This window comes from Acipenser ruthenus, chromosome 24 (genome assembly GCF_902713425.1).
Source record: "Acipenser ruthenus chromosome 24, fAciRut3.2 maternal haplotype, whole genome shotgun sequence".
NCBI classification, from domain to species: domain Eukaryota; kingdom Metazoa; phylum Chordata; class Actinopteri; order Acipenseriformes; family Acipenseridae; genus Acipenser; species Acipenser ruthenus.
In genome coordinates this window covers 23,108,386-23,132,117 of record NC_081212.1, presented here as the reverse complement: position 1 = coordinate 23,132,117, position 23,732 = coordinate 23,108,386, and the positions used below count along the sequence as shown (strand labels likewise).

Genomic DNA, 23,732 nt, shown 5'->3' with positions numbered 1-23,732 from the left:
AAGCATTGCAAAAATCAGGGCAAACAATGAAATAAAATGAAATAAAAATACTAATTTGCTTATCGATCTCTTTTTAGATAAACTTGGATCTCCCATTTTTCATTATATGTTGAGTCAGTCATGGGCCATGCTTACCCCAGATCATATGCAGAACTGTAGTCTGTGGCATTGTAAACAATGAAGAGTATCATAACTTTCTTAATGAAAAGCCAACACAGACTCTGGAATCCCTGCTTATAGCATTGTGCTTCACCAGTGATGGAAGAAAGATCTGGACTGGAAGGAAGCAGGCTCCTGACCCCTGTGTTACACCATTGCTTGGTTCAGTATACAGTGGGTGGTTAGATGATTAGCTTAAAGAGGTACAGTCATTATTTGTCTGTGGGGGGGTTAAACCTGCAGATGTATGTTGATCTGACCACTGGCATACATGTTTGTAAAAGCTCTTCTGTACGATTCAACAAAACTAAACTCTTTGCCTGTCACAGCATTACTGACATGTTGTATTTACAAACCCAGTTAGCTCCCCTTAGTTAAACATCCCTGCTTTGGCCAGGACTGTTTTTAAGTTGGTCAGAGATGGTTATGCTGGTTTCAGTTGGCCATACCAGTTGAATAACTGGTTATGTGAGTCCAGGAAAAGCAATACATTTTCTACCCCTTACTGAGATGGTTCCACAATCACGGTTGAGTATTTCTCACAGTAAAACGGACTATAATGTTTGTATGTGCTGTAAACCATTACTGCGTTTTCATAAACCAGTAACTTTTGACAAGGTATAGACCCAAGACCAGGTGGAAGCTTTAACCCAGCACACATTTATTTTAAAGTGTACAGTTTGTAAACTGCAATAGAGCTCCTGCCCAGAAGGTGCTGTTCTGTAGGGCAGCAGACCTACCTTTACATGCTTGCTGGCGTTTATCTACAGTTGTGATTCATAGCATTAAACAAGCAACAATTGTCTCAGATCTCAAAGCAATATACATTTTATTTGCAGTGCATAATTATTAACATCCTATTGTTAATAATTATATCAAGAACAAAATAATGAATACAACTATTGGGGCATGTTTATCTGCCATGATCAACCTCTTCAGCAACGTTAGTTTATTACTGAACGGAGATTAGTTCAGTTATTGTAGATCCTACCAGTTTTAAGCATTAATACCCTGTATCTTTCTAAACTCCCTAATAAAATCTGAATCTCAGAACAATAATTGTCTGAATGTAGTAATTGTTACAGTCTATTTAAAACAGATTCATTCATCCGGCTTTTTACATATCCGCCCTTACTCTGGTCCCACCGCAGTCGACGGATTACTGTATCCATATATATACATATTATAAGTCATATGTAGTATTTCTTCATACAGCCTCTCCATGCATCCGATTTTGTAAAATCCTAGAGCAATGTACAGATTCGAGATTTAGCTTTGTCTGGTTTCCTCTGTCGCCTGTCTAATGGATCGCTGGAGTTGATAGTCAGTGTGATTCTGAAAAGAAAAGAAAAGCTCACCATTCATTTTACTTACGACAGCGCAATGTAATTATGAACAGTTACAATGTACTTAATGTGTAAAGCATTTTACATGATATATGTAAATACACAATTGTATCAGAAAAGGGTTAGGGTTATATCGTGCAAAAAGCTTTACACATTAGATACATTGTAACTATGCATAATAACATTGTAATTGTGAATAAGTACACATGTATTTACTAAGTAACTACTATGTACTACGCTTGGGGTGTGGCAACTTCCCCATTGTAATAAGCAAAATCTTACTAGCTATAACATTTTAACTCACACCATCTGTCCATGAGGTGAAATTAGTTGGCCAGGGTGTCCTCGGCTCACCGCGCACCAGCGGCCGCTGTAGTCTGGCCGGGCACCTGCGGGTTTGCCTGTAAGCTGCCCGAGAGCTGCGTTGTCCTCCGATGCTGTAACTCTTGGGTGGCTGCATGGTGAGTCCACAGTGTGAAAAAAAGTGGTCGGCTGATGGCACACGCTTCGGAGGACAGCGTGTGTTCGTCTTCGCCCTCCTGAGTCAGCGCAGGGGTGGTAGCGGTGAGCTGAGCCATTTCAAATTGGGGAAAATAATAAAAAATAACAACTAAATTATTAAAAAAAAAAAAAAAAAAAAAAAAGTAACTCAACACTAACAAATATATGGTACTTGGTATATTATATTTATGTTTATATACAATATGCATTTTTGCTGGAGTGGTAAGTAAGCATGGCAAATAACAATGAAAGTAATAGAGAAGCATCTAGAACTCGAATGCTAGGATATTAAAAAGGTAGCCTAAGTAATGATATATTAAGAACATGTGATCCTTGTTGCGGTTTATAAAGAGGAAGGCTCTGTGCTAAAGAGCTTCCTGGACATACCGTCTCATTGGGAAGAGGGAAGCTCTGCTTGCGTGAGTGGGATTGCTGCAAGGCCACGTTGTGCTTAATGGTGTCCGTCAGTTTACCCAGGATCCTCTCCCTGGGAGCCTCAGATTTCTCCTAAAACAACAACCGAACAAAGACATGTGTTCATGTTCAAGCAGTGCAGTTGGGATACTACAACCTTCCGTCGGACCTATTCAAGCTGACTGTTGTTACAGTTTATTATGTGATACTGTTCTAAGTGAAACATAAGGGTGTCATTGCCTAAAAAAATATAACAAATCTGTAGGTGAAATGTCCTTGGAATGCTTCTGTAATCTAGTATAGTACCAGATACAATTTGTTCATTGATAATGCCTATCAGAAAAAACTAAGTGCAGGCAGATCCGTCTTCACTGTATGACATTTCTGTTATAAGTATAATTATTCATGTCCCATTACTTGTTAGAGAATTATGTATATTGGTCATAAATAGTATGATTGAATGTCCAGTGGTTAAAGTCCAGGGCTTGTAACCAGAAGGTCACTGGTTCAAATCACAGTCTACCTCTGTAAAGTGCTTTGTGATGGTGGTTCACTATGAAAGAAGCTATATAAAAATAAATATGTTATTATTATTATTATTACATACTTTGTTTCTTTCATGTCTTTTAACACAATTAAATTAAACCAACATATATGCAAATTAAACCAACTTATATTAAATTACATCTGCAGGCACTTTCATGGCAATTAAAAACTAATTGACAACCCCTTGCTTTAATAAAATCCTTCACTGTAAAACCATCGGTTCCCCACTGTTGCCATGCCAACGAAACATACTTCAATAAAGAAATCAAGCCATAAGGTAAGACTCCAGCAGAGAGGTAATAGGCAGAAACAAACTCCAGAGGGAAACCTAGCCAAAAGTAATCTGACCATGTGAGTTAATAAATGGTTCCTTATTCTGTAGTTTGGGCAGTTAGATCAACTCCTAAAAGGTCATTGTGGCACAGGTTTGTGAACCAGAGTTCTTGCAAAGCAGCCCAGGTTATACACATACTGACTTTTACAAGTACCGGAAAGGTGACATAGAGAATACAGGAATGGAAATAAGACTCCTATTGCATAGCATTTTCACCCATTCCAGGTTTTACCACGAGGTTGATTAGCCACAGTGTATAGGTAACAAGCTCAGGTGTGTCTTAATAAACTCATGATATCCATTCAACCTGGCTGCTCTGACTTTGAGGGGGTGAAAAGCAGCTTGTATCTTCCACAGGGTCCTATAGTACATATTTAAAAATATACAGTTAAATAAGAATAACAACACAAGGGCACAGCTAATTAGAATGTGATGTCATTGTCATCTGCTACAAACTGTCTGATACAAGCCCCCTGATAAAAACTCATACAGACATTTAAGCTGGCTGGATCACATCAATATTAGAATCTACTAAATATTATATTGAAATATCACTTGGTTGAAAGAGGCATTATCCAGAACAAAATTATTATATAGAAATAATGTACCCCCAACACCTTAACACTGAATCATAGAATCTGGGCAGAACTAAAGAATCGTCTTAGTCAAACAATATGACAAGCTCCTTTTTCAATGACGTTAAAAAAGCTGAAAATGTAAATGTTTGCCTACCAGAATGAGGCAATCTTTCATTTTAAAGAGATACTGAGTGCCACTTCCAAAGACTTAACACAGCCTTTCATCATCAACGCACAGTGCAAACAGATCCAGCAAACGGAAAGTACCTTTGACTGTCCAAACACAGCCAGTGCTTGTTTGTAGTAAGCTATGGCTTGGTCCATGTTGCCAAGGCAGAACTGAGTAGCTCCTAATCCTTCACACATCTGCCACTGCCCATGCAGATCACCTAGAGAGTGATCGGCACAATCGCCAAGAAGGAGATTAGAATACAAAGCAAGAATGCATTCAACAGCAATTCACACTGTGTTTGCCCTGTGAGGCTGGTAGTGCACCTTGCACTATAGAAGTCAATACGCTGCTCTCCCTGGGAGGGTCATTTTGTGTATAACAGATGCAATCCTGTGCAGTTTGGACAACAGAACTGCAAAGCTCCTTCAATTGTGCTAAATTACATCTATTAATATTATACAATATGAGCCACACTACACACAATTTAAATCACAAGAAATGGCATCAGACTTAGTGATTGCTCAGAAACATGGTGACGTGTGTACACAACATTATAAGTCACAAACCTATTAGCAGCAGCTACACTTATGGCTGAGTGTAGATGTCAGCGACTATGAATACTAAGCGTTTGAACTGTAAAAGGTTCTATAAAGACAGATTAAGCATGTTAATATCAGCATTGCATCTGTTTTTATTTAGATTTAATGACTTGTAATATGTTTATAAGTGTTTGGTGGCTACCTCTGATGAAGTTGAGAGTGTATTTTCTTGACAAAGTAAAAAGTGTTCAAGAAATACACCATCAACTTGTTTAGATGTAGCCATTAAACACAAATATAAACACACAAAAGATGCACTGACATTTGGACAAATCAAACAAATTGTGATTGTTTTGTTTTTGTATACATGGCTTACAATACAACTAACAGAATCCAATGGGTGTATAGATTAATGGTTTAAAACCCCACTCATACAGAATGAGTAGCTGTGAAATCAATGTATTGTACAGTAGGTTTGAGAGTTCTTCTGGAGAGAGATCTGCTGTGCACTTTACAGTTCTCTAAGTGGCTTTTCATTTTAATACTCTAAATATTAGTAGTAGTAGTAGTAGTAGTAGTAGTAGTAGTAGTAGTAGTAGTAGTAGTAGTAGTAGTAGTTTACTTTAGATATAGCTGTAATTAAATTGAAATTCCTTCAAGTTCTGCAGTATGAATGGTGATTCCAGCAAGCCCCTGTACATTTAATGCAATTCAGTGTAATGTTCTGGCATTGACTCAAACCAGCTTATTCTTGGATTTGTGGTGCTAGTAATTGATTTGACACTGGGGGCCTCACTGTTAGCCAACAGGATTAATTTCATGGTTTCCTTCGAAGCAACCTAGAATTTTTAAATGAGAATTCACTCTCCCTGTGTACCCAAATACCATCAGAATGATATGCAATTAATTCCATATCAATTCTGACAGTGAGTCGTCACTATGAATTATTCCCCAATTCCAATTGCAGTTGTATAGTTCTAGTAAATGCCCATGGCATTCCTGTACTATATAGTTTTCATAGTGGGGAATGAACAGGTGCATTCAACACTTCAATGCACACAGCTCAGTGTACTGTTTACACATTCATAATTGAATCATGCTGACTTTATACAGTCATTAAAACACATCTCCACGGTGTACTTGGAGGCATCAGATTAAATAAGACAGTTCTAATAGGTGTATATTTAAGAAATACAATTGCAAACAGCTCCTGAAAATCTTTTGGGTACAATCAATTTTATTATAGCGACCTCCGCAATAGAACTGTCACAGAGCGCTTCACAGTTATGAATAAAAATCCCAGTACATTGTCAATTTAAAACAGAATCCTTCAGGAAACCAGAATAGAAAGTTATAATAAAACACTAAGAAGAGAACAATAAAAGGTGCAGACAAGTCATTTTTAAGATAAACAGGCCAGACTATAAAAATGTGTCTTCAGTCTTGTTTTAAAAACAGCAATGGTTGGTGCTTCCCTTATGGAATGAGGTAGTTTATTCCCAAGTTTAGGAGCCCTAAAGCTGAAAGCTTTCCTGTCTGTATTCTTTAATGTACTATACATTTCATAGATAATAAAACTATGATTGTAATACTTCTTGTATGTCCTAGATTACTCAGATAATTTTCTCAGTTAAAGACTCCTAGATTTAACTGATCAATAATATCATCCAAGAAATCAGTTAGTTATTAGTAATTATTAACTTTAATTAGCTACATTAATACATTAATAACATCTCAATTATTTGACTGCTTCACATTATATTGAGGTGTGGCTTACTAATAATGATTTTTTTTCACAAGCCAGATAATATAGGTACAGTATTCAGCTATACTAAATAAATAATGGTACAGTATAAGCCACACCCTTTGTTCCTTTCACATTTTTGTGTGTGGAAGTTTTAAAAACAGGACATCCCTGCGCCTTCCTTTACTCTAGGGCACCTATAGACACCCACATGTACACAGCACATTCAAATTCAATGAACAACACAACCATGCTTACTTAAAAGATCAGAACAGATAAGACCTTGTTGCTGGGAGGAAAAAAAATAATCTGAAGCATTCCAGTGCATACTGTAACATTAGGGATTATTTTAATGAAAAACAATTGCCACCTTGTGTGCTGTCACACTAACAGAATAAATGGGATATTTTATCCACGGTTACCACTAGAGGGCGAACACTACCTTAATCAAACCTACCAAACCTGCGAACCTGACTTTTAGATGCAGAGACTATAGAGCACAAACATTGTACTTTTGGGGCAGGGTTTTCATTGCATATTAAAGAAATGTCCCTGTTAACGGGGAGTTGTATACTATAACAGGATTAACTGTAAAGTTGGTCAGTTGAGTGGCACATCTGAACAGTCGAGACAAGGAAACCTACATGTTAAAGTTGTTCCAACACCACGACCTCAAAGATTTTCCAGACCCCTGCATCTTACCGTACATGTCAGCTGCCTCAGCGTGATACTTGAGTGATGTCTCGTACTGGTTCATTGCATTGTGGATCGCCCCTGTGTTCTGAAGAAGCACCGCTCTTTTCCTGATGCTGAAACTCATTCCAGAGCAGCTGCCCAAGGCTTCAGTGAAACACTCTTCTGCTTGGTTGAAACTCTTCAGCTCTGTGTAATGTAGGTCAATGTCATTCAGCAGCTTTCCTGGAAGACAAAATGATAAGTGACAGGCGGCACTCAGCAATGCTTTCGTGTCAACACCAATCTCGGTCAGCAAATCATAAAAAAAAAAAGAAAAAGAAAACACCACTTCACCAAGTGCACCAAAGGTACAGGATCTGCCATCGTAAAGTTGTATTGAGATGCAAGCCATTTGAAGCCATCAGTGTAAATGTCATCTCAAGCAATCTCAGTCTTGCAAGTGGATTAAACCGTGGGTATTGAAATTGAATTTCTCAACAGACTCACCCTGAAGTGTTCAGATGCTAGCCATGACTCTAGATTGCTTTTGCAATATACTATTCACAAAATTGGATGTTAAGGAACGTTTGTAACTCCCTAAGCTAAGAGAGTCTTATTGAAGCACAGGAAAATTAATTTAAAAAACACTAAATCTTATTTTATGTAGAAATCTGTATATAAATACATACTTAAATAAAGCGGGAGGACAATAACCGGGACATATTCTTAAAATCACACTAGATGGAAATCAAATTTAACCCTAAGCCTATGGCATTCCACTATCCTATAGGAATTCCAAAGAGGACCCAATGGTGGGAGAAGAGATACCTTTTAGGCTTGAATGTGATATTCCTTTACATATCTGATGACACTCCTTGAGAACCTGCTGCACTCCTGCTTTAGAGAACTTCTGGCTGTGGATCATGTAGCTGGCACATTCCCTCAGTGCCATAGCTGCGTAGTCCCACCTCCCAGCCTGTTGGTAGGACTGCCCGGCCAGCCGGAAGGAGTGTGCTGCCGATGCAGGGTCCTTCAGGTTCACGGAACAGTAAGCCAGCTTTATCAGGGCGTCCGCGGTGTTGTCAGCCTGGTGAGCTCCGTAGTCGTTCACAGCCTTCTGGTAGAACTTGACGGCCTTGGAGTACTCCTTCATTTCTTCATAGGCGATGCCGATGTTGAAGTACATGTCTGCATCCCTCCCCTCGGGCTCCTTCAGCTTGCACTTCATCAGGCACTTCAGGCCCTTCTTGGCTTTGCCCACGGCAATGTAGGCAGCACCCAGGTTAAACAGACAAGCCTTTTGGGCCTGGCCTTCAGGAAGCTTTAAAGAAAGCAGGTAGGCTTTCTTGAAGATGGACAATGCTCTTTCATGATGGTCATCTGCTAAAACCTGGCTGCCAGACTTGGTAAGTTTCTCAATATCGGCCAGGATGGCTGCGGCTTCAGTTTCACCCGAACTGTTCATGGTCACTTTGGAAGCCATTTATGAAAGCAGCAGAAGAAACTGAAAAGAAATGCCACCCAGTTTAAAAATGTTATGCACCGTTATCTTGTGACATTAGCTAAGGTTTTAGTTATTGCTGTTCTGTTGATTTAATACTTTGTATTATGATTTGTTTTATCTCAAAGAAATAGTGATGGGTTTGCCTTATAGCAGGTACAGCATAGGCAGTGACAATGCAAGTGACTTTAAACGCTCCCAAGATTTACAGAAGTTTCAAAAACAACACATGAAGACATAGATTCTCTACTTTGACAGTAATATCTTCCTAACAACGTAGTGTGAGCATGCCTCTAGTCTGCCCGGGAGGGACTGTCCTATGTGATGAGCAGTACAGTCAATGTCAGGGCTGCTATTGGCACCCTTTTGACACAGCCTGCAAAGGTGTCAAATGGCAATAATGTGCTTGTTTTGTGAACTACTGTATATCGAGTGTTAGATAACAGATCACTATAATCATCATTATTGCAATTTGAACCATTTAAGACAAGTAGAACTAACAATTGTATAGTTAATAACTATAAAACACATAGTTATTGTTACCAAGTCAATCGTTCCGAGTTGAAAACACTGTATTGTATTGTAACAAAAGATTACAAGTGGCAAAATTAGCGATCTTGCTGTGGGTTTCGTCTGTAAGAGATAAAAGTTAAAAAAAAGTTCACAGTATTTAAAAAAAACATATACATTTGTATGCATCTTGGGTTTCAATAAACCAAATGAAATGTATAGTTCGGAGATAGTAATCTTAACAGCAAGTAAATTACAAAAACAATTACAGAGTAATTAGCAAAGCCTAGAATGCAATTTAGAAAGTGATCCAAAGCTAGTTTATTAAAGGCTAGTCAAAAGGTTTTTCTTTTAAGCAAAACATTGAAAGTTTTTTTATGCAATTGCAGAATTTTGACTTACCGATAAGAATATTATATTGCTGGAGAGAAAAATAAGCCCATCTAAAATTTAAAAGTTTTAAAAATGTAATTTCTTCCTTCCCTGTATACCACAAAGGTCTTCTCCTTCAGTCTAGGAAATGTTTATGGTAGCACTCTTAGATACTTTTGTTTGTGTTTCACAATCTAATAGGAAACACAAGACACAACATGCCCATGAATGAATGAGGTGTGTGCGGTCCAGTTACTGTACACCCAATGCACATAGCTAATGTCAATTATACTTAAACCAGTTTCACTTTCAATGCTGTCAGGATAAAGGATAAAGGAGGGATGGAATTGGATCTTACAGATAGGATCATAAGCCATTCCGCACCCTGAAAATTGCAGCATTCCAGGTTTATCTCTAGTGCTATAGCTTTGCCTAACTTCAATTTGAAATATCTCGATCTCAAAGTTGAAAGACCCTTAATAAAAGCATAGTTGTAACACAATGCAATATGTGCCTGTACATAACATTTAAAAACGGTGTTAATGTGCACGAATCACACATGGACTGAACATGCTGTTCAACGGCAACCATCAAAAGTGTGTGGTAGAAATAACAATTTTGTGGCACGCTCACACAACTCTAATACAGTAATTACATGAAATCTAGTCATGCCTTTAGCGCTGAAATATTCAGGCTGCTCTGCTGATTGCAAACACCATAAACCAGTAAGGGGAATGTACAAATCCACATGCTATACAAGCACTGATAACATGTGACGAGAAACATCTGTACACAAATACATTTTAACATGGGACTGGGAGCTCAAACTTCATAAGTATGTCAAAATGGTTAATAAAGACGATGTAATAAACCATGTAGCATGACTTTATGATTCAACACAAAGAGGGGTACAGTAAAAGCATAGCAAAGTGTGATAAAAGTGTGATAAAACATGGGCAAGCATCGTATATTATTACGAGGTATGATGAAGCATATTACAAAACATGGCACACTATGGTAAATGCATAGTATAACCATGGGAAAAGCATGGGAAAACTTTATAAGGGTAGAGTTCTGTGTTCACCAAGGTAAATGCATCCAATCTTTTCAATATGCCCTACTGCAGACTGCTCCCATCACAGCCACAGACTTTGCTAAGAAATACAAAACACAGTACTCATGCATATTTATCTTTTAATGTTATACAGTCAGTTTTAAAAATGCATGCTAATACATGAGGGGCACCTAAGAACAAAAAAACAACATAACCATAAATACTAACATGGTGTCTTAGATACCTTCACATGTGCTTGTGTTTCAAAGCACAGGGATCACCAGATCAATTTTATTTGATGCTAAAATAATAACCTGTGCAGTTTAACAATAGCTTGGTTGTGCTCCTCACAAGTCATGACATGTCAACCTGATAGTTCCTAGTTCAGTTCTTCAGTTCCATCCTTTCCAAGCATACGAGTTTATAATTCCAAGTTCCTTCAGTTTCCCTTGCGGGATTCTCTTCTGGTCGGCGGCTTTCGCCGCTGAGTTTTTCGTAAGTCGTTGAGTCAGCTGTTTCAGTTCTTCAAGTTTCAGTTTCCCGCAGTGCACATTGTTGCCACTAGGGCTCGCTGGAATGCATTGCTTGGATTTGTCGTTTTTGTGTAATCGTTCTGTAACCTGCTGTATTTCATAGCTGTTCATTTTTTGGTAGCCAAGTGGGAAAGGGGCCGCTGTAATAGTCCCCCATTGATTCTTAGACATCCTAATAGGATAAATAAAAAGTAAAAAAAAAGCGTAAATGCCAAGGAAACATAAAGATGATATGTCTCTGGCTTCACCGAAATTGTAATGTAAATCTAATAGGGGAGTGAGGAATACACTTTTTAAAACCGCACCACGATGTTATACATTCTGCTCTTTTTAGTATTCTCTCGACAAAAGAAAAAAAAACTTTATATTGACAAATAGGCCACTAACAAATGTATTTAACAAGTGTGTTTATACGTAGCAACATGTATAATACGATTATGATATTAAAGCTATTAAATAATGTTTTCTCAGCATCTATCATTTCTTATTTGATGGCCACACAACTTTAATTTAATTTACAAATGTATTTTAAACGACGGTTGAAACGTTCTTGTGTCTAATACAAAGTATAAACAGATAAACACATACACAAATAAATAAATACATGCATAAATATACATATACCGGTATATGTTACTTACATTAGCCCTACCTGTAGTTGATAACGATTAGTTTAGCATGAAGAAAATGTATTTGACAAGATGGGAACAGGTGAAAAACGTTAAAAACATAAATACTGTAAACTTACCTTGTTTGTGTAATGCTTATTGCTTATCAAAAACTGAACTGAGCCAATATTTTCACACGTTTGAGAAATTTAAAACAAAAAAAAAAAACTAACCAAACAGCTGTGCTCTATTCCACAAGCAAAATGAAGTTAGGTTTGTAGTACTTGCAAAACTATTCCCATAGTAACAAACGAGCTCCGTGGCAACTAAATAAACAACATCGAAATGGTGTTGGAGTGCAGCATATACCCGTCACCTGTGGTGGTTTCTGTGAAGCAGTGTTACAGGTATCTGGATACACGCCTGCCCTGTGCACTGTTGGTGTCTACCTGTCCAGACTACATTATGACGTCTGCTTGTGAGGGACAAATGTTAGTTTACAATGGTAGCTTTGCATCATATTTTATTCAAATAATATACTACAATTGTATAATTGTCTTTAAAAAAATAGAGCCTATTTATCTTTGGGACCATAGGTTTTGATGAAACAAGAAATAGACTGGATAGATCTGGAATAATCAAATATAAATGTAGTGGTACTAATATGAATATCTATCTATCTATCTATCTATCTATCTATCTATCTATCTATCTATCTATCTATCTATCTATATATATATATATATATATATATATATATATATATATATATATATATATATATATATATATATACACACTTATATATACTACAGTAAGATATACAAGATGAATATTGAATGAAACCAATGAGTAACATGATTTGTGATTTTTTTTTTCTTCAGTGCTTTGTTAATTTAAAAATGTATTTAAACTTGATCTTCTTTGTCATTCACTGAACAAATCTAACAGCAATCAATTCATGTAAAATAAGAGTTACAGTAATGTACACAAGTAGAAAACAAGACGAGTGCTTTTTGTTTTGAATGGCATAACTCAGATTATAGTGCACAAACAAAGATGGGTGCATTTTACAAAATCACACAGTATCTTTTAAAGCATGCATTCTACTTAATATGATTTATACATCACCTGAAAAACTCTCTTTTTTAATCAAGATACACAGCACAATATGAAAAAAAAATCATTAAAATAGGTAAACAATAAATAAATCTATATCTCGTATGCTAATATACAATTTAAATTAAACATTTCTTTGTAACAGAAAATGGCTCTAGGACATTTGTGCTCACTCCTTTAAAAAACACACAAACAAAACTAGAGTAGTCATATATAAAATGTGTACCTTCTATGAAGTAGTGGCATTACAAAGCCAACCATTCATTTCAGCTGCCACAGTGATTTCCTACCCTGCATATTACTTGTATCTGTAAATCAACTTTACATCAGCTGGCTCCCCTGCTGTATTCTTCACATGGTGCTTGTTGCCAGACAATGAGCATGGGCAATGGCCAGCGATATAAAGCTGCAGTTCAAGACTAAGATATAATTCCCTGGTGTTTGTTTACTGCATTCTTCCACAGTCTGAGCTGTACAGCAGCAATCACACATTGCTGACAGTTTGCTTACGAGGGATGAGCTGCACCAGCTTCCCCACCCCTTGAAACCTACCGCACCTGCCACTAACCAGTATGCCTTGCTGATACTTCAAGTCATTATCAATGAATAACGGTTATACTATACTAATAACATTTCATAGGAACAACCTTAGATTTTATATTTTATTGTTTAAACCATATGTGACACTGTATTTTTTAAGTTAATAAAGCAGATTCTAATACACTACAATTGTTTTAATTTATTGAAAAACAGCTATGTTTCTTAATTTAAAGTGCTATTACAAGAAAAGAAGCGGACAGCCAATTTCTGCTGATAATCACTAACTTCGAAAAGACTTTGGGTTGTTCCCCCAACATTTCTTCAAATAAATACAACAGAAGCAGTGGAAACATTGCAAACAAAACAGCACATTGTAAGCTCTATATACACAGATTCACCTGCCAAAAAATGAACACCTTGTGCTAGTCCCTTTTACCAAGGTGGGCAACCTTTGCAGCGATAACAGCTGAGATACAGCGACTGGACAGTGCTGGACTGGGAGGCAGTGATACTGGACTGTGTTGGTAGATGCTGTTCAGCCTGCAATGCTGATGGGAATGAGGACATTCAGGATTGGGTTAAATTCCCTATGAATCAATTCCAGTTCCATTTACGGCAGAGGCTTCATTGAGCAAACACACGTTATTGTGTAATTCCATGTGCTGTTTACAAGTTGCACGTGTGTTTGTCAAGTTGGATGTATGTTTGCTCAATAAAGCCTATGTCAAATTAAAAGGGAATTGACCTCAACCCTGATTAAATTTTTCCCCTCCAACAATGCAGAGAGCAACTGAGAGCATAGGCCAGGGGCTCTTAATGCACAGACCAGCTCACTCACTAGATCTCAGTCCAATCAAGCTAATATTTTGTCAGATAAATCAGTAGAACTAGGCTGTTGTTTGTTTATTTATTTAGCAGATCCCTTTATCCAAGGCGACTTACAGAGACTAGGGTGTGTGAACTATGCATCAGCTGCAGAGTCACTTACAATTACATCTCACCCGAAAGACGGAGCACAAGGAGGTTAAGTGACTTGCTCAGGGTCACACAATGAGTCAGTGGTTGAGGTGGGATTTGAACCGGGGACCTTCTGGTTACAAGCCCGTTTCTTTAACCACTGGACCACACAGCCTCCTATAGACTCCCTTTTTCTCCCCAAGTGTCTCTGGCAGCAGGATAAAGGGAATGCTATACCCAGACTTGTAAAATAGGGGACAGTGCTCACATGAGGATGAACCTGTTTGTTATGATTGTCACAGCTGAATTTTCCTTGGGTCTGATCTTGGTGTCTGGGGAGTTTAGCTCATTGCAATCATTTCATATTTATCCTTCATGCTGTTTTCTGCTTCTGGAGTCTTCTGAGGGTCCGCGTGGTGAAGCTCGATGAAGAGCACATAGATCACAGCTCCGACCATCCCTCCAACCAGCGGCCCAGCCACAGGAATCCACCACCAGTGGCTTCCAGCGCTGCCAAGGGAGCAAAGAAACAGTCAGCAACACAGTCTAGACATTACTCTATAATGGTAAGGACAAGGGGGAAGATGAACAATACAGATTTGTAACCAAAAAAACAGCAAATATCAAAAATATAAATGCTAGACTTGCCTATTCATATCTTTAAATGAATTCCTCTCCATAGTAATACACAGCCAACATGGATATGTTAGCTACAATCTATAAGACTCGAGCAGTAGGTGCTGCAGTGTATATATATATATATATCTTTTTTTTTTTTTTATTGATAACGTTCCCTTTTTAAAGTTTACTGTGGTAAATTTGCACAGTAATTTTGCAGTTTCCCACTTTTTGTTTTTATCTTGCTTGTAATTTGCAATTATCAAGCTTTACCTGTGATTTGCCGAGTGTGTCTGTGCCGAATCGTGGTTTCTGGCAACAGCAGGTCTCAAGGTACAGTAAAATGGCTCTCCTGCAGACTGACGCCATTTTGTATTCACTCCCCAAGCAATACGTACTGGCCAATATTTGGGTTTTCTGAAGCTGCTAGATGTACCTGAAAACTTCAGTGCCCCACCCTGCTATGGCAGTGAAGAGCCTGGGGCCGAGATCACGCGCTGGGTTGATTGGATAGCCGCAGTTCAGGCCCATGGAGACCCCGATAACCATGATGATGAGACCAATCATCAAGGGCTCCATTCCTTTCGGGGCGCCCTTGTTCTTGTTGTCCAAGATGGCAAGGATGCAGAGGAGCAATGCACCAGTTCCTATAACCTGTGTATCAGAGTGAAGAGAAAACTGCCTTTATTAAGCTATCAAATAGAACTTTACAATGTGCCATCTTAATACAATCACATAGGCAACACCCACTGTTGACAGTTTGAGATTTGTCACTACTGTATGTTGGGACTTTGTAGCCTGTTGTACATTGCTTTATTGCAGCTCTTTGTGTACATGTGCATGTCAGACCTAAAGCTATGTACACAAACCCACTCCCCTTTATCTAACAAAGCCTTTAGTGGTACTGTTCCATTCGCCTTACTTGTCAATAAGGCAGACACAGCTGGTATAACTACATCCGTTTGGATCAAACTGTCTCAGGTGTTTCATTGATGGCTGCCTGCATTAGACTATTCAGGCTCTCTAAGTGTTTTAGCTAAATTAGGACACTATTGACCAACTTTATTTTTCTGCACCTGAAAGCAACTGAATAAACAACCCCTTTACCCTCCAGCTGTTCAAGACTGACGTACATTAGACAGCAGAGATTCCAGTTTATTATGCTCACAGAGGGCAGCCTCTCTCTCTCCCTCTCTCCCTCTCTCTCTCTCTCTCTCTCTCTCTCTCTCGATCTCTCTCTCTCTCTCATTTACAGAAGCACTGAAAACATCACAGAAGCTGTGCAAATAAAATCCTTGGAGTTACATAGCAATGTGCTGTTAACCTTTGGTTTAAAGTCATTGGCTTGTTCGTCTGTTCCTCTGCTGTCTGTAACTGTTGAACAGTGTAGATATAATTCATTTATTTAAGCAATAATATCAGACACAGAGGATGGCTTGTTTTTTGGTTGCTATGCGTCTGGTTATTCCCTGTGTGGAGGGTATTGTTTAGATTATAGTGTTTACTGTGTGCTATTTTTATGCTAACTAATTCCATGTCCATTTAAGTGACTGCTAATGATGTCTATTCTTCTATGTATATTATATACAGTTATGTTCTGCTGTATATTAATATATAGTTATGTATGCTTCAGCAAGAATACAATACTTTGGTTTCATAGGAGTATTATTTCCAGTTTCTGATGAAGTTACTAGAAATGATGCAACATTTACTGTACATAATGTATAATTATCTATATAGAAATCTAGACTATAAAGGTACCTAGAGTAATATACTTACCTGATCTATAAATCCATTTAAGATTGAAAGATGTTTACCAGGGTAGGATGAAAAAATGTGTGCTGTTGCATTGGGGCCAGTAACTGTCAGCACTCCACCTGTATAATCCAGGAAGGCATCTGTATGAAAAAAGTAATCGTTGGACTATTTCAGTATAAATGCTGTGTAGAACTCTGCCATCTCACAGTGTCAGCAAAAGACAGCAAATAGTACTCAGCATAAGGGTGAATGCCCAAAGACTTCCTAGAGACTGAAATGTCCTCCAAAGTTATATCAATTTCACAAAGCAACCGAATCCTAGCAAAGCAATGCCTGTGGGGTGAGTAAGTGTTGTGGTGAGTAAGTTCAGACAGAACCACAGCAAGTCTCAGTCCTATCTTCTCTTATTAACTGTACCCAGACAGTTAGCAAATAATGTCTTTTTTGTTCTTTTTTGGTAATGCTGGATAATTCATGCTGTAATACCTACCATAATAAAGTCCATAGACTGCTGCGGCACCAATAAAAGCACCAAGGAACTGAGACACGACGTAGACTGGGAATTTACAGAGGCTCAGCCTCCCCAGCACACACATCGCCAGAGAGACAGCAGGGTTTATGTGAGCGCCTGCAAATGAATGATATATAACAGTAAGCACCATTTTTGGCATATATTATTATTAGTTTATTTAGCAGACGCCTTTATCCAAGGCGACTTACAGAGACTAGGGTGTATGAACTATGCATCAGCTGCAGAGTCACTTACAATTATGTCTCACCCGAAAGACGGAGCACAAGGAGGTTAAGTGACTTGCTCAGAGTCACACAATGAGTCAGTGGCTGAGGTGGGATTTGAACCGGGGACCTCCTGGTTACAAGCCCATTTCTTTAACCACTGGACCACACAGCCTCCTACATATACCTTTTCTAATGTAATAGGTAAATTTTTTGCACGACAGAATCTGAAAATTCATACAGCAATAAGCAAGCCACTTTCAACCTCCTATAATGACTGCTCCGACTTTACCATCAACTAAGCGGCGTCTTAAGGTTTTGATATGATGATGGATTTCAAGAACCATCATACCATGGATCAGTGCATTAGGTCCTATTCAGAAAGCAAAAGCATGCTAGGTAATGCATAGGACTGCAGTGCACTTACGTGTGGTCTGCTTCAAAGCCTGTGCATTGTTACCAGGCCTAGCTTTGTCAGCTGTGCTGTGCTGTGTGGAAACTGTTTTTAAAGAGTTGTATGGCCAGTTCGTCAAACTCCTAACTCTGCCAGCTCTCTGACATATTTGCAGACAAGTTCAGAGAGTGACGTGTTCTGCTATTTATTTACAATGTATTTAACAAAATCTATGAGTATCCAAGCTAAACCTTGTTTCACTTGCCATGTTCACCTGTGCCTTTATGTAAACCAGATATTCATGTCGAAACAGGACATACCTATGTGCAATAGAGGAGCAAAACGCATCTTGTAAAATATTAAATAGCAGATACTGAATTGGTATTGTTCCTCTAAAAGAACAAAAAATTTTTTTTTAATTGTATCACCCAGATTTACAAAACAAGATTAAAATGTACACGTACTCTCCCCAAAATTTCTCTGGACAGACCGAAAACAAAAATACTGCAGTTAAAATATTTTAGGACAGGAGAAATCTTAGTAATATTGTACAAGTAATATTGAAAAATATCAATGTAATATTTATAAATGACCTAACATCAGCCAAAAGTCAGAACACCAGTTTTATTTTCAAGAACAGGGCAAAGATCAAGTTCAAACACTGAACAGAATGTTCAAAACAAAATAATGTCCTTCTATGCGCAATGCCTGGCTCCTGCTGGTACTTTGATTGGTAAATGCCTCAATTAAATAGGCCATGTACATCTTGCTGAGAAGTCTTTGAACCCAACTGTGCTCCTAGTGCCATTTTTTAAAGTATTAAAATGTGTTACTTTTTTCAATTCAGTGAGTGTTTAACACTCAGTTATGCTAGGATTTACAAGTAACCTTCAGGATATGTATAGTACAGTTGTGGTTTGTTATTCATTTGGATCAATTACACTTCAATACGTTCTTGTAAACACAGTTCGTTTTGGCAGATACCTTTTCTAGTACAAGACTTTCATTTATTCCATAACAGAATCTAAAAATGAATCTCATGAAGTAATGAGCAAGTACGTTTTAACCTCCTATAATCAACTGAGCAGCGACTTTTTTGTTGGATTTCATTGCTCTCTTTACAGTGATGTTTTAGCTCCACAGTCAATTTAACGTAAGCCGCTAACACCCAAGGTCACATATGACCTCTGTGTATGTCGGATTAACTCCATGACAACGTCATAAGGCACAATGGGAAAGAATCCATACTCTGTTCAGAAATAGTTCCACGGGGGCAGACTGAAAAAGTCAATCTGGACTGAGGCTAACATAATCTGAGTGGATTTGCTTAAGCACCCTCTAAACTGAAAAGTGACCTGGTTAAGAAGTGTTACAAAGGGATACCGGCGTTAGTCAAACCGAAATTAAAATGAAATAAATAAATAAATAACATTAGGCTTTTTCCACACACTAACTACTTTAAGAAACCAGAGCTGGGAAAAAGCCCAACACCTGATTCCTACACAGGCATCTCTATGCGGGAAGTGTGCCCCAGTAAAGCTCATTAGTCTGATATCTCAGACAATCGTCACTGATGTAATTTAACAACATGTAAGCCTCCTGTGGTCGTGTGGGGAGGTGAAAGGCCCAGCCATGCAGAAACATATGCAATTACCCTTGCTGAGTTTATTATTTTAAACAGAGATAACATTGTGCTGCTTTCGTTTCGAAACTTGGCCAAAGAGAACTCTGCTCTTAGATATTAGGGGGACTAAGGGCCCATTTCAATCTCACAATCTAACCTTGCTCTTGGTATGTTCCGCTGCATGCTATATTTGATTGCTTGGCGTTTGTTTACTGCATGCTTACATATCTGAGTCTTCATTTTAAATAAAACAATCACTCAATACTTACCCGCTCCCATTCGTATAGTGTAGGAGGATTCCTATTCTATCATGTAGGTATGCTGGTCAACTTTGTTTTTGTGTCTTCTCCTTTTTCAGTAGATTTTTAGACTGTACTGTCACATTGAATCAGGCAAAGCCTGTTTTCACAACACTGAAGCAGCAGGTATTAGGATCCCTCCTAACAGCACTGTATGTGCAGCAAGGGGGTTTTAAAGTTTAAAATGGGGCACTTATACAGTACCTGTTACACAGGGAGTAAACTTGTGGAGGCGGGTTAAACAAACTCCATCAAAGAGAAAATAAAGTCTGGAAAACGAAATGATTTCACAGAATAATTAAAGGGACTTGCAGGAAAATGGTTTAGCTAAACAAAAAAAAAAGTTTACCTTTTTTATTTTTGAAAAACATAAAAATACAAATACACCTGCACAGTACTTCCGTCCATGGAAACAAAATGTCCACTACTTTAATAGTTTATAAAATAGCCCAAAGCATTTCTGAAGTGGGCGTCTGATAGTGTTGGGGGAGACTGATTTATGTTTAACATGCAGTACATCTAAATCCTCTCCGATTGAGCTTTTACTGCGTGAGACTATTCCTTCTTTTTTTTAAAGGCTGAAAGGTCATACAAAGCTTTTGTACTCCTGTTTAAGATTAACAATTGAAATGCCTTTATGGAAATTTTCCTTTGCTTTATGGGATATGTATATGCTTTAATTAACAAATCTGACCATGCCTACTGTACATCTGCATGCTTCACATACTTTCTCTTCTGATTTTTTTAAATATCAGGGGCAGCAGTGTGGAGTAGTGGTTAGGGCTCTGGACTCCTGACCAGAGGGTTGTGGGTTCATTCCCCAGTGGGGGACACTGCTGTTGTACCCTTGAGCAAGGTACTTTACCTAGATTGCTCCAGTAAAAACCCAACTGTATAAATGGGTAATTGTATGTAAAAATAATGTGATATCTGTATAAAGTGAAATAATGTATAATCTTGTAACAATTGTAAGTCGCCCTGGATAAGGGCGTCTGCTAAGAAATAAATAATAATAATAATAATAAATATGCTCACACATTATATTTTACCATATTTCACAACGCAGGGTTATGGACTCAAGTACTGAGCCCCCTGTTACACCATTCTATCTTGGCTCATCTTCAAAACAATATTTTGACCTTTAAAACACTGACGTTGTTATATTGCGTTCTGACTGAGCACAGGCGCTGGAAACTGTGCCAGTTGAAGTGTTGTTTCTCAAGTAGGATTCCTGCCCATTTGAAACAGAGACAAGAATATTCAAACCCAATCACATCAGAGTGTGACAAAAATAAACTCCAGGATCATGCAACTTTACAAATATAAACTGCTGTATGATCCAGTGTTTTAGAGACAGAAACACTGCAATGCGATACAGTATGGGTAATTGTGGGAGTTATGCTGGCACTATGGGTACTCTGCAATGCTAAAGCATCCAAAATGTTTTGTAAGGGAAGCTGTTATTGCTTCCAGTTTTGAACAAATCACCCTTTAGTCACCAAGGGCGATGTAGCTTTAGAAATACAGTAATGGATGAAGCTAGGCTGTCCACACCATGTCTTTGGAAAGGGCACTCTGTGAATGCATTAGGTATGATTAGAGGCATTAGTTACAGTACCTGAAACTCCTCCCGCCACATACACAGCCATGGTGACTGCGAGTGTAAAGCCAATGTGTATAGTGAGTGGATCTCCCATGGAACCTCTGCTCAGGACAGTTTGGGCAACTGACCCGACGCCGAAAAGCTGCAATCCAAAAATACGAATTAGTCTTTTTAATTGGGCACATTAGTACACTGGGAATTGCAGTAGAGCCAACACGCTTAATTAGAAAGCTTTAGGACCGGAGCTGCTAGTGGATTCCATTCTTACGATTTTCAAATGCATTATATAAAAAATAAATAAACCAAAAATAAATGCTTGGGGATCATAGAATAATAGCAGTGGCAATGCTAACATAGATTTTCTCATGAACCCAAGTGCAGCTGTTGTTAAAGCCCACAAAGCATGAGACAGGGTGCTATTAAAGCACAAGTGTCCATGCGATCCTGTGTAAATGCACAGGGTGACACAGAGGTGTGTTGTGCTTGTTTGTTTGTGCTGCTGTCTTATGTGTGCTCAAATCAGTAAGTAATCCGCTTGCTATATCTTTAAATACCTGCTCCTCTCCTCTGCCGGATGATTGGATAAATGCAGTACACCAGGTCAGTCAGTATTTTGTTTAATTGCACAAATTAGGATAATATGTCAGACATCAAACAACTTTGGTTTTGAATCCATATTCATTGTTGCCATGCCATTAAGTGTAAGAGGATGTCAGAAAGATATGCCTAAAATGTCATTGTTCTGATCAAATGTATTTAAACTGATGGAAAACCTTCTGTGTTTCAGATGTAATTGAAAATGTTAAAAGAATTAGCCAGTCTGGCATTGCCAACCCTCCTGCTATGAAAGTAAACTTACTATTTAATGTAGCTGATTATACAACATGGCTTTGTATACCGTTAGGTTTCAATCTGTACAGCATTTTAAACCTAGAAGTGACATTATTATATTCATTCAATGAAATTAACCGACCAACAAACAAACAAACAATTAAATAAATAAATAAAATAAAAATACATTTTAAAAAAAGTTAATAAAAGTGTCCAGTATGTCAGGACTTACAATGAGCAGAAATGTTCCAAGGAATTCTGCTAATGCTTCCTTCACCAGGCTGTTCCTCAGAGCAAACCTCTCTTTAATGCTCTTCTTGTTTTCATTTTCCATGTCCTCCCCTTTGCGGATCAAATGTGCCTCCTGTCCTGTCGCTGCTGAGGCAGTGGGAATACTGACTGGGTCCCTACGTTGAGCTGCGCTGCATTTTAACCTTCGGCGCATTTATCTTTGGACACTAGTTGAAATTCTGTTCGTCACTTAACTGATAAGGAAGGGATTGTGATGTACCTGTTAGAACAGGAGAAACACCTTCCCGGATCTAGTGTCTGTACAGCCAACATAACTTATTTTGCACCATTTTAAATTCAGCTTTTTGTTTTGTTCCGCTTTCATTTTTTTAAGTTTTTTTGTTTAAATAATGATCCCAAATAAGATAAAACTCGAATTGACAAAAAACAAACAAAAAAACCGATACTCATGGTTTAATTATTACTTCATTTCAAGGCAAATGTCTTATCTTTAAAGTAAAACAAAGCAAACATTGGTTACGTGCTCGGCTACAATAACACATCATTTGAGAGGTGCTGACTGTGGTTATAATTTCTAAGTCTATTAAAAAGTGTTGCTTTAAGACAACATCGTGTAAATTGTGACACGAGTTGAGGCGTGTTGTCCTTGTTGAAAATGTGAAAGACAGCGTTAACAGCATAACAGCAACATTATAATATGTATTGTGCATTTGCATGTAGGTGAGGGGGGTATGTTACACTTTAAATGTTACATATACTGAATTTAGAAAACTTCTTATCTAAGGGGATGTGAATGCGACCTAAGAAATATGTCAGAGGCATCCAAGCAGGATATTGATAGCACATGCATATTAGGTCACATATGCAGAGTCCTTAGCAGTCCCCTTTATTATTTATTTATTTGGCAGACGCACCCTTGCAGCAATGAGAGCGACAGTCCCGTCCACAGCACATCCCACGTGTCAGGTAAGGAACACAAAGACAGGCTTCGGAAACATTACAACGTGCCAAAAATGTTCAATGTTTTTACTTTAAAAAATTTCAAGCAAGGCGTTAGCTGTTTGTATGGATTTTTGCATACATATTTTTCATAATTATTGCATTGGCGAGGCGATGACTGTGAAATTGTGTGTCATTAGGTGGTAATTGCAGTTATTCATTTTTTTTTTTTTTTTTTTGGTTAAGTCTGCGTTAAGGTGCTTTCACTATGCGTTCAGTCTCAGTTCTTCAGCTTCCTGTTACCGCTGTCATGCCAGATTCCGCAATGTGCCATGACGTCGCCAGGTATGTATATCGACTACATTAGCTAAAATGCATTTTAGAAGTAGAACCAGCGCCATCTAGTGGTGTGCTACTTTGGATCAAATTTCCTTTGGCTGAAGTTTATCTTTTCTGAGTACAGTATACAATAATAGT

General features: G+C 38.1%; 3 protein-coding genes across 4 annotated transcripts in view; 1 reads left to right on the top strand and 2 right to left on the bottom strand.

Moving 5' to 3' along the window:
* Window position 1: 1 nt before the first annotated feature.
* Window positions 2-9,930, bottom strand: LOC117964329 (tetratricopeptide repeat protein 24-like). The gene is made up of 7 exons (XM_058998773.1): window positions 9,422-9,930; window positions 9,053-9,142; window positions 7,837-8,512; window positions 7,036-7,251; window positions 2,394-2,513; window positions 1,810-2,074; window positions 2-1,494 (listed from the first exon to the last, which is right to left on the bottom strand). Exons 3-5 carry the CDS (start codon window positions 8,489-8,491, stop codon window positions 2,503-2,505), a joined length of 882 nt encoding a protein of 293 aa, XP_058854756.1. The 5' UTR covers window positions 8,492-8,512; window positions 9,053-9,142; window positions 9,422-9,930; the 3' UTR covers window positions 2-1,494; window positions 1,810-2,074; window positions 2,394-2,502.
* Window positions 9,931-10,260: 330 nt separating this feature from the next.
* On the bottom strand, window positions 10,261-22,665 carry LOC117428515 (aquaporin-9-like). Of its 2 annotated transcripts, XR_009308431.1 has the most exons (7): window positions 22,297-22,665; window positions 21,249-21,375; window positions 17,069-17,206; window positions 16,600-16,718; window positions 15,257-15,474; window positions 14,471-14,712; window positions 10,261-11,150 (listed from the first exon to the last, which is right to left on the bottom strand). XR_009308431.1 is itself a non-coding variant. In XM_034907522.2 (6 exons), exons 1-6 carry the CDS (start codon window positions 22,507-22,509, stop codon window positions 14,544-14,546), a joined length of 984 nt encoding a protein of 327 aa, XP_034763413.2. In that variant the 5' UTR covers window positions 22,510-22,665; the 3' UTR covers window positions 12,584-14,543. The 2 variants fall into 2 exon arrangements, 1 of the variants encoding a protein (XP_034763413.2); XM_034907522.2 differs by lacking the exon at window positions 10,261-11,150 and having other exon boundaries at window positions 12,584-14,712.
* Window positions 21,727-23,732, top strand: part of LOC117429112 (retinal dehydrogenase 2) — a 28,828-nt gene continuing 26,822 nt past the window's right edge. The window contains exons 1-3 of the mRNA XM_034048309.3: window positions 21,727-21,833; window positions 23,225-23,282; window positions 23,502-23,600. The gene's annotated coding sequence lies outside the window, so the exon portion shown is untranslated. The remainder of the gene's footprint in view (window positions 21,834-23,224; window positions 23,283-23,501; window positions 23,601-23,732) is intronic.

What these genes read in the sequence shown, in the direction of transcription:
- LOC117964329 (XM_058998773.1), bottom strand. Translation starts at nt 8,491, where the DNA reads ATGGCTTCCAAAGTGACCATGAACAGTTCGGGTGAAACTGAAGCCGCA. An exon ending in ATCACATTCAAGCCTAAAAG is followed by an intron (nt 7,252 to 7,836) that starts GTATCTCTTCTC and finishes TTTGTCTTCCAG; the next exon opens with GAAAGCTGCTGAATGACATT.
- LOC117428515 (XM_034907522.2), bottom strand. Translation starts at nt 22,509, where the DNA reads ATGCGCCGAAGGTTAAAATGCAGCGCAGCTCAACGTAGGGACCCAGTC. An exon ending in TTGGAACATTTCTGCTCATT is followed by an intron (nt 21,376 to 22,296) that starts GTAAGTCCTGAC and finishes TTTGGATTGCAG; the next exon opens with CTTTTCGGCGTCGGGTCAGT. An exon ending in TGGGGCACTGAAGTTTTCAG is followed by an intron (nt 14,713 to 15,256) that starts GTACATCTAGCA and finishes CTCCCTTGGCAG; the next exon opens with CGCTGGAAGCCACTGGTGGT.